General features: G+C 36.4%; 1 protein-coding gene across 1 annotated transcript; it reads right to left on the bottom strand.

The window, feature by feature from the left end:
- Positions 1-1,046: 1,046 nt before the first annotated feature.
- Positions 1,047-11,068, bottom strand: LOC121879947 (beta-1,4-mannosyl-glycoprotein 4-beta-N-acetylglucosaminyltransferase-like). Its single transcript, XM_042386788.1, has 3 exons — positions 10,988-11,068; positions 7,024-7,095; positions 1,047-6,403 (listed from the first exon to the last, which is right to left on the bottom strand). Exons 2-3 carry the CDS (start codon positions 7,078-7,080, stop codon positions 5,207-5,209), a joined length of 1,254 nt encoding a protein of 417 aa, XP_042242722.1. The 5' UTR covers positions 7,081-7,095; positions 10,988-11,068; the 3' UTR covers positions 1,047-5,206.
- Positions 11,069-11,306: the final 238 nt, after the last annotated feature.

Genomic DNA, 11,306 nt, shown 5'->3' with positions numbered 1-11,306 from the left:
GACATTGATAGCAACCTTTCCAAAATCGCTAAACTGCACTAGCTTAGACAAAAGTGCACGAGATCAGCATTGTTTCTTTACTGCATATAATTATTGAATTTCACTATGGAGTAATTTTGACTGATGAATTCCAGCCATAGTAAATTTATCTATAATAAAAAGCATTTATAAATAACAAGATATGATTCATTATTCTTAAGACTAACGAACACTATCCAGCATCTATAAGACAGTATTTTTTAATTGTATTTGAGAAACTTGTTCTTAAAAATAAAATATTAAATAGGGACTTAAACTTAATTATTAACAGCTAATAACACTGAAAAAAGGAGAGGAAATTTTGCTTGGGAAAACCTTTATGATATTCAAGACAGTATAAACAGTAAGGGATACACTTCAAGCTTTTTTAATTTGGTATTTCATTGGAAATAATTTATCTACTCTGAACAGTACAAGTTACAGCACACACAAAATATAGACAAATGATTAAAAGATAATTTCAAAATACTGGACAACCAAGTTTAAGATGAGTGTCACCTTGTTTGAGTATACTTAACCAGGGGCAGATCCAGGGATGGGGGTGGGGCCCTAGGGGCTTGGACCCTCTTTTTCATCAGAAAATTCCAAGACTTTTTCTTTAATGCAGTATTGTAGTCAGGCATTTTTGTATACCGGTAGTAAAAAGTAATTACTATTGACCTCAGAATCTCCTAATATCAAGTGGACATGGCTTCAAAATGCCCATGATATTGGTCAGATTTAAAAAGAAATTGTGGGGAGGCTTACACTCCCCCCAAAGCTGGGTGGGCTCACTATGCTCGCCATGTCCCCCATTTTATATTCCTGGACCTGCCCCTGCTAACCATTTCCAGTGGTAGGCAGGACCCATGTACAGTATCAACAAGACAACCACCTTTGTTTCAAAGATGTGAAAAGAAATAATTCTCCAACTGCACTAAAAGGAAACAAGAAAAGTCAGTAACAAGGTCCCCAATAAATTTCCTAGTCTGTTCACTGTCTGAGGAAGAGTTAATAAAAACAATAGAGAAAGTAACCTTATACTTGAGAGTATGGTAGCACCATATAATGTGAGTATTCAGACTCAAAGTCTTTTTCTTATCTTAAGTTTAGTACATCAAAACAATGATTTGATATCTATTAAGCTGCTGTAACTTTACATTACATTAGTGGAAAAACAGGAGAGCAACTCCAATTGTCAGAAAAAAAGGTCACAGCATATTCTATACCTCAACCTATAGGAATAAAATTTTTAATAAAATTTATATTCAACAATCACATTTCATTTATAATTCAAATGATTCATCCTATAATGTAAATAAACTTGCAATACCTGTTCTGTATATAACTCAGTTTGATTAATTAGTATGAAAATGTTTCCTGCAGGATCCTTCCATTTATTATTACTTTAAGTTCTTTTGGCTATGTCAACACCTCATTCCACTCGGTTGTTTTTCAAATACACCCAGTCCACGCTTAACGTCGTGGTTACCTTCTTGTAAAACACAACGCTAACGGAATCAATTTTCCCATAAGAAATAGATAAAATACGCTAGCTATGTTCCCCAGCCTCCCTTTGCCCCATAAAATACATTACATATCCATAAATTTTGTATTGTACTCATAGATGGGCAGAGGTGGAGCGAGTGTGTGGTGGGTAGTGGAGAGGAGGAGGGAGGCGAGTCACTGAGACCTGGAGGGGGCTCCCCTTCCCACCTTTGGCTGCTGTTCGCTCCTCCTCACTAGCATCACTAACACTTGATGGGGACTTGGGAGCCATTATGAATGGTTACAGTACAGTATTTAGAGCAAAAACACTTAAGCATGCACGTATGCTGTGGAAACTTAACAAAGACTGAGCAGAAAACGCTTGGGGACGCTGTGACGCTCCGTGAGAGAGAGTAGCGCGCCAAGATGAGAGAGCGTGGCGAGCCATACAAAGTAGTCCGTGTTGGGTGACAACGTTATAACGAATCGGTCGGGTCATGAAACAACGTTGTCGGAACCGTGAATATCTAAAGAGTAGCAACGTTGTCTGGGAGAATGTTAAGCGAGGACTGGGTGTACTGTACATTATACTTTACTGATGTATACAAAAAATTTACAACCATTCCTCTTCCTCACTAACTCTACCAATTTGTCCTAATGAAAGCTCTTTACAAATACGTACAAAGTAAAGTACAGTATACTGCATTCCCTGGGTGACAACAAAATCAATTACTCTAGGAAAAGTTTTTGAACAAATATCTAGGCAATTAATGCATAGACAAAATAAAAATGCAATGATATGCATTAGCCATAAAGCTTTCACAAAGTTCTGATTGCATCATCTCTTTTACTGTTCAGGTTTCAATCACCTATTATCTCTGTGACCATATGACCTATTGTGTCTGTGACCATATTACCTATTGTGTCTGTGACCATAATACCTACCGTATTGTGTCTGTGGCCATATTACCTACTATGTCTGTGACCATATTACATATTATGTCTGTAACCATATTAGGGTACATATTATGTCTGTTGCCATATTACATAATTATTATGTCTGTAACCATATTACATATTATGTCTGTGGTCATATTATCTATTGTTTCCCTTCTTATAGAATGATATCTAGTCTAACTATGACGGACAACAGAGGGCTAATATAAATGTATTTCATTAATTTTCACACACAGTAAAAGCCCAATTTGAATACAGGGTGTTTGGGAATTACAGTACATTTCATAATTCTGGGAGTGTATTCCTCAGAAATACATAATGACTCCATGACCATAGTATCATACCACATAGTTTTGGAGTTACAACACATGACAGTTGGAATGTGATAAAATATATGGAGCATAAATGAAATATCCAGCCTTCGGAACACCCCTGGAGTCTTAGAGCTTGTAATGATACCCTAGTCACTTTTACGATAGGTTGAAGCCTGCGCTTTGGAAGAGGGCATGAATTTTGAACATTTCCTGTACAACCCATATCAGATTGCATAGGATTGCAAATAAATTGTGCTAACAACACTGGATATTTCACCTAACCTAACTGTCATACGTTCTGACTCCTTATGTATGCCTGAGGAATACACCCCCAGAATTGGGAAATTTATTTCCGAAGCACCCTGTATATATATTAAAAAATTTAAGGATTAATGCTTGAAATTCCAATTTATGGCCAAGAGAATAGAACAAATGACCTTTAAGATACATATACAGTACTACCACTTAGTACCCTTCAACACTACTGCCTTGGAAGCATGCGACACTTAGCAGCAGGATACAGTACTGTACATTCATTTGGACAATATCTATGCTGCTGATTTTTCACTCAGGCAATTGAGAGTAACACCCAAAAATCATTGGTTATCTCAAGGACCAGTGAAGCTTCAGTTCAGGAGTTGTCAAAGCCAAAACCTGAATGCAGCACTTTAAAATATTAACTAAGTTTTGAGAGGCAGGGGGATTCATATATTAAACGCAGTTGCCTTAAACTATGGGTCAACCTGTGAAATGATATCTTGTAACCAAGTTATGTGAGGGTCAAGCAGGGAAGGTGTTGGTGTGATTGAAGATCCTAGCCTTCAGGATTAAGTACCAGTAGTAATTTTCATCACTCAGGCTCCTTTTTTTTTATCAAAAGATTTGGGTTATGATGGGAAGGTTAACTTAACTTTTGAATTAGTTCCAGTCAACAAAGTCAATGATTTTTAAACTGTACACTTATCTGGCTACACTGTACAGTACATGAGTCCCCTGAACCTGGATTTTGCATGCACAATTTTTACCCTGCTGCCAAATGAGCTTATGATTTTTTTTTTACAACCGGTTAGATCATAACTAATGTATCCTTCCTTACTTCTCAATTTGAACCAATTGAGGACTGAGCAACTTTGTGTATTTATCACCTGTAGAATAAGCCCTCCCTTTATTGGCTGCCACCAGTAATTTACTACAGTTACATGCAATAATAAGAACATTAATCCAGCACAACAACTGGTCACTTAAATATGGCATATGCTAATACTGTATTGTGAAATATTACTATAGAGATAAAACAAATTAAAAAATTAACAATTTATTGTTTTCATTAAGTCCACCTGGAATCAAGGATAAGGGTGTGTTCTGTTGTAAGTGGAAGGTTACTGGGAAGACTGGGTCATGATCTCATGTAGTTGAGAAGGGTTTGAAAAGGAGTGAACCTTCTGAGAGTTGACATCTCCTGACCTAATGCCTCACAGGTCTTTGGAACAACCACCAATCTGCATCTGAATCTAGATTGACTGGCTGTGAAGGTTGCTTGCAGTGTAAACAGTGCTCATGCAGATAGTGTGTAGCTACTAAGAATTATACACAGCTCAGGCAAAAGCAAGCTCTGCCTGGAGGTTCTTAGTATACCTCACAAGTCAATCTTGAGGACTATGTTAACTGTTGGGACTGGTAGTCATTGCACAAGCTCTGATTTCACTATTTTCATACTTTTCCCATTTTCAGTGATTCCAAGATATATTTGTACTGTTAGTTAATAAAAGATATGCTTGTATTGTGTAGCTACCTGGTATACATAAAAGAAATTTACCAACACACAGCTTACAAGAGACTTCAATTACATGCAAAAATATAACAACATGATATAACTCTCCCGGCTTGCAATGCAGAACTATATCTTAATCTCTCCTAAGCCTTTTGATTAGATCAATTTTTTCAAGCCATTATAGTCTGCAGATTATAGGACAAACATTCCTACTTTTGGTTATCAAAAAACAGTATGTACTATACAGTATCAAAATATCTAACTAGTTTTGTGATAAAAATATTATATACAGTATATGTATTTACACACTACAACAGTCATTACTATATCAGGGAAATTAACAATTTACAGTACATATGTTTATGTTTGGTAATAATTATCAACAGTTTATACATTTAACATTCACCAAGAATGAATGTAAAGTTTCATTGCAGGAAAGCAGTGGCAACAATTTATACACACTGAAAAAGTCTCTTAAGATGTGCTGCACATACAACAAACCTTTAAAAACAAGGTGAATAAATTCTTTCAAAAAGGTCACATTGGTAATATCAGAAGCCACTAATGAATAAAATATCAGGTATCAATGAATCTTAAAATAAAAAATTACCTACTGTACCTTCATACTCCTTTGGGACAATGAGTGGTAGGAAAGGCACTAAACAAAGTTATGGATGGACACTGTCTCATAAGGATTTTTCATCAGGTGAACAAAGTTCTCCTTATGGTTCCACAAATATGAAGGTAAGTTTTCACGCTGTGGAAGTTCTCCATTTCCAACAGGATCAAGATTTTCATCTTGACCAAATTTGATAAGTCGCTGAATAAAAGGCACCATACTGGGAGAGGATTCTGTGAACCATTTTGGCTGACTACTGTGAGGATAGGTAAGGAATTTATTGAAAATATTTTGAACTGAGAGACAAAGGTGACATCTCCACCCAGCTTCAGAAATAGTCCATTCAACAACAGGCTGTTCATTGGTAGTAAAGAAATTAAGATCCTCTTCTAGTACATTTCCATCTTGTAGACGAGATACTTGATACTCAAAGGCATTAGCTAAAAATTGGAAAGATACAGCACACATTTGAGGGGCTGTTGTATTAGTTTTGCCTTTTGACATAGGCCAGTAAAATCCATACAGATAATTCTTATAATTACACTTAATTGGTAATGGGTAACCATGGAAGAATTTCAGAAAGACAACCACATCACGACTCAGAATCTCTTCACCATTTGTCAGAATGAGCAGGTCATCCGGGCGGACATCACTAACTAAACGTAAACCAGACTGAACAAGATTTTGCATGAAGGAAGAATTCTTCAAATGTTTATCATTCACAGGCACATATATGATCTTGTTCTGATATTCTTTAAGCCATCCATTTTTCAGTTTATTTAAAAGAGGAGGAGAATTCTTTGTATCACATAAAGTGTAATTAGTTTCCCCAATAACAAATGCATCTATAAGCTCATCAAGTTCATTCATATTAGTTTCAAATATATCAAATTCACAAGAAAATGGTGTCACGAGTATGACTCGCCTTACTCTTCTCTTAAGTTGTAAGTTTTTTGTGAGTTCTGGATTTTGCATCCACTCAGCTCTCTGTATTACTTCAGGCACCCCACATCTTTGTCCTCTCCAGCCAACTTTGCAGATGCAGTTGCCTTCAGAGCTCTGTTTTAAGAGTGTTCCCTCTTTCACACAAAATTCTTTCCCCAAGAAACTATAATAGTGAGACATTTGTTGATCTGTTAAATGTAAAATGCTTTGCCCACCTTCATTCAACAAGCGCCTCAGAAATTGCTTAGAAGGATCTAGGCGTTGTGAGAAGAACCACAATCCCACAAAAACCTGTAAAGAAAGCATAAATATTAATATACAGTATAGTTATTTACCTCTTCATTCCCAATATTCCAAATAATGATACATTAGACCGAATTAAATAATACAATAATATGAATACTATACAGTGCAGTATGTATTGTACTTCAATAATACAATACCTTATACTATAGCTAAAGCAAATATTGTACTGTACTGTAAGCAGATTACAGGGTTACAAATGAGTTTCATTCCTGAGGATGTTCGTAAATCACATTTGTACGTAAGTCGGAACACATGCTATATGCCTACCGTACTTACAAAACAATGTTTAGAATCCCACTACATCATAGCCAAAGTCCTTACATACATCTAAAATCACTTAATTTATGACAAAAGAAGAAATAGAATGACAAAAAACAGTAAATGAAAGTAAAAAATAAGTCATCAGGTAAATAAATTACTTGTGAATTTCAAAGTTAACCCCATTCGTAACAGCAGGCATTCATAAGTCAGGGACCTCCTGTACTGTACTGTACACTACTGAAACCTTTTATAGTTTCACATCATGAGTTAAAATAATTACCTTCCATATACTGTACTGTACTGTCCTCCTTCGTTGCTGGTTCAGCACAACAGTATATACTCACCTGTGAGACTATGACAGCCAGGGTAATACACCGGCACCTGATTCTGAGTCGCACCATATCGCTGTCACTTTGCTGGAAAGAGGAAATTTTAAACTCTCTCATTGACATTAGTCGTTTACAAACTGAATTGCATTATGAAATTTTGTCAAGACAGAATTTTGCTTTAAATCTCAACATTAGTTTGGTGTCTATCCAATACTCTACATATTGGATGACATTATGTATTAAATATTCCTTTTAATTATGACAACTACCATAGGAAAGTCATTTATTGTTCCAGATCCAGACAATATCCATGCCAACATGCGAGTTATGAAGCTTAGCTGAGCAATTTTCTTAACCCCTTCACTCAGAGGGGTTGATATGGCCACCAAACACTGTACCGGTATGTATCAGAGGGGATGGGTGAGGGAGGGTGTGTGAATGAATGCTCCAATCACGCAGTTGGCAGCCCACCACCCACTGTGTGGTGGTCGGTCTCTTACCAAACAAGTAAACAGACCAGGCTGATCACTCAGAGAAAGAGGTAAGAAAATAGATAAATACAGTAAGTTCAATACTCATTCTAACACATGGGAAAACAATCTGAATAGGCCTTGTGGTTAGGTGCCATACCAGTGCCACTTCATCTATCAAGCTTTTCCTGCTACCAAGGAGATTAAAGGACGTACAGGTATCTCTAGTGATAAGAACCTTCAAGATGCTACAATTGACTTATACAGGGGCCCCACAAATCTGTGAACTTGGGGGAGGGGCCTGTATGAACTTCCTAAATTGACACCACTATTTCGAGAAACGAAAGTTTCCCCTGTTTATGCGAATTTGGGTTCAGGCAAAAATTCAAGTTTTGCATGCTGGGAGTTACAATAGCTGGTGCAGCCACCTTGAGGAGAGATGCGCATAGACGTATTCTCGCTCACTGATCATTCCCCCTTCCTACATCCAGCACTGGTTGTGTGTGTGTGTGAAGTAGTCTTTCTTTATCTCTGTGTAATTGTGCCATCCTTTCGTTACAATTTCATAATGGCATCCAAGAGATCTTTTGAATCTTCGGCTACCTGTACTACACCAACAAACCATCGAAGGCTGTGACTCTTGACACAAAGCTGGAAGTAATTAAGTGTCATGACTGTGGTGATGGCCCTACCAAAATTGGGAATGATTTTGGTCTGCCTGCTTCTACTGTGGCCACAATTTACAAGAACGATGAGGAGAACAAACAAGCAGCTGGACATCAGTGATGAGGTGGAAAACCCTCCTCATCTCACTGAGTAAGGCCCAGACTCAGCCCATCCCTGCTCACCCCCTTGTGGTGGTGAGCCCGGAGTGCCCTTCCATAAGGTAATGTACCAAAGTTAAACAGTATTTTATTTATTTTTTCATGTGTGAGGTAATTAATTAGAATACTGTAGTTGTGTACCATTTACCATTAGTTAACTCGGTTTTGTTCTTGTTTGTAAACCAATTTTGTATTTTAAGGGTATGATATTGGGGTATTTTTGTCATTAGGAATCAAACCCTATTTTTCCCTGATATTTATCTATTTGTAATATGAAAATTCACGTAAATAATGTTTTTTTATAAACTGTACCAGGTGTCCCTGTGGCCCTGAAACATGGGTCTGTATACAGGGGCCTGACAGTATTATTTTAGTCCACATAATCTAAACTTCTTTTTACTTCAAGTACTGTAATTCCAAAACAGGTGGAGGAATTTAAATTTTTGTAATTTAGTTTTCCCTATACTGTACTGTACTATACTACAGTGTTGTATTGCAGTACACTATACTGTAAATACTCTCCACCCACAGATGCTTGCTAACGTCTTCATAGTACAGTACTGTACACAGAATCAAATTACCAGCTAATACTTCATTAAATGATTATAAGAGATAAGATGATCCAACCTAAATTATCTAACCTACCATTGTATATAATTCAATTTAATCCAATCTTATCTCAGATAAATCCTATAATGTAGAAGTAACTGGTAAGTTCTTGCTTATGTTATCAAAAGTTACTCAGGACAAAGGGTAAAATGGAGCAGACCGCTAACACCACAAGGAGTTCAGTATCATTAATTTTTTCCACAATGTTCTTTGGATGAGTAATTAATAAAAATTATACAACAATGCACAGAACCTAATAGAACCTGACCTAACCAACCAAAGAAAACTACCTAACCATACCAAACTTCCTAGCCTGAGGGGCTCGCCCCCAGGATTCCCCAGTATGTTAAACGGAAACCACAGTAGTACAATACTTAATTTGATATCCAGCACCTGTACCAATGAAAGCAACGTTTCTTGAAGTGGCATGATGTAATTTTAAATTTTTGGGGAACGTGACAGTACTTTCGGACACAGCGGCTCAGTTGTTGTATGGAAACAAAGAGCAGGTGACAACACCCACCGATACAGCAGACTCTTTAGCGGAATATATACAAAGCACGTAGGGACACCTTTTTTGTGTCATGACATCAGTTTATCACCGTGTTTTACCACGCAATTTCCCTCATTCTTCATACCCTGCCCATTACATTTGATTTATGATAGTTGATAATCCACCAAAAACGTAAAATTACACCATGCTGCTTCAATAAAATTGGTTTGTTGGTACCAGATATCAAAGTACGCACTGTCCCTCCCTGGCAAGGAAGTTAGGTATGGTTAGGTATGTTTCTTTGGTTGGTTTGGTTAGGTTAGGTTACATTATATTAGGTTCAAGTAAATGTCGCCTCTTTTAAAATACTTACTACCTGTATATATATTAAGAACATATGTGGGAAAAAATAAAGAAAAGTAAAATTTTTGTTTCAGTTACCCCTGTATTTAGATAACCAAACTAACCTAACCTAACCAATTCCCCGGATGACCAAAACTAAAATATTACCAATCGAACAACTCTTTCAGGTGGTAGCGGTGTTCTCATATATTACCACTTTTCATATATTACCACTATAAAATATTGTTGGTAATTTGGGTGTTAAATAGCTTCATAACACTGCAGACATCATGACAATAAAGAACCAATATACTATGTTGATGAGCTTCCCTAAGACATACATAATAGCACTATACATAAGTTGGTGGTCTAGGTCTCCAGACAAAGAGACAAAGCAATGAGCACTGGGTTGGTAGACATAGCAAGAGAGCTCGAGTTTACGTTGTAGCTTGCTTGACTCAGTTATTGTTCAACAAGTGGGTAAGGATCTAGGATACTTGGGCCTAAAGCCTTTTCTCCCTACAACACCGTGCAACAAGTAGAGAAATTATCACTTTCACTTGACTATATGCAATCCAGTCAATATTCAACACCTCAGTCAGCTGTCACCAGAACTATTATATAAAATGCTTTACCTTACTTACTTTTGATAAGATAAATATTGTATTGGACCAATTAAAGAAAATAAAAAATAAATACTATGTATCCGAGGAAGCAAAGTTCTCCTTGTAGTGGTCATGTCAACAGACAGTCCGACACTGCTTGTTAACTTTCCTCTACAGTATGCTACTTAATTCATTTATCACTACATAATTATTCAAACATGTAAATTTTCAGCGTCGCTATTAAACAGAACTGCCGTGTTTAATTTTTTTTTTACAATCTATAGACTCAAAAACTGAAGCTAGATATACTGTACTGTATTAATTGAAAACTTTGCCAACAATATTCTGAACCTCCTATCCAGCACTACTGTAGAATGACAGTTTTATGTTATGCAGTATTCGATAAGGTGAAAATAGAATAAATATGATTAACGACTGGAAATGTGTAGACAAAACTTATTTTTCAAGAAACTGATCTCTTATGCAATCGGCAGAATTGGTGAACTGTTTAATATTTATGTAAAGTGGCCGTCAGTCATTATATATATATATATATATATATATATATATATATATATATATATATATATATATATATATATATATATATATTACTAAAATACACTAGAAAAATACAATAACTGAAGAGTGTATGGAGGAACCATTCTTGACAACAGTGTTGGATGAAGTGTGTTCTAACGTAAACAAACACTGTAATAAACCGGTTCCCTGTTTTCTATACGCAACAAAAGGTGTCGATCATGTTTGTTTTTTTAACCTCTTTATCTGGGATAGGAAGCAGATGCTTTTTTCTTTATCCCAGCCCCTGCCATTGATTCAGAGGAGCTTACCCTTCATGGTATTTAATGACTTTAACATAACGGCCACAACAACTATTTCCTTCCTCTATTCACTTCGCCACGTGTCATCTTTTTTTTTCTGTTATCCTCTTCAC

The sequence above is a fragment of the Homarus americanus genome, unplaced genomic scaffold, assembly GCF_018991925.1.
Source record: "Homarus americanus isolate GMGI-L3 unplaced genomic scaffold, GMGI_Hamer_2.0 scaffold50564, whole genome shotgun sequence".
NCBI classification, from domain to species: domain Eukaryota; kingdom Metazoa; phylum Arthropoda; class Malacostraca; order Decapoda; family Nephropidae; genus Homarus; species Homarus americanus.
The sequence above is the reverse complement of the archived record's forward strand: the minus strand, read 5'-3'. Positions and strand labels throughout refer to the sequence as shown.

Coding starts and splice junctions, on each gene's coding strand:
- LOC121879947 (XM_042386788.1), bottom strand. CDS start 7,080: ATGGTGCGACTCAGAATCAGGTGCCGGTGTATTACCCTGGCTGTCATA. Junction 6,404..7,023: donor TGGCTGTCATAGTCTCACAG/GTGAGTATATAC, acceptor CTTTCTTTACAG/GTTTTTGTGGGATTGTGGTT.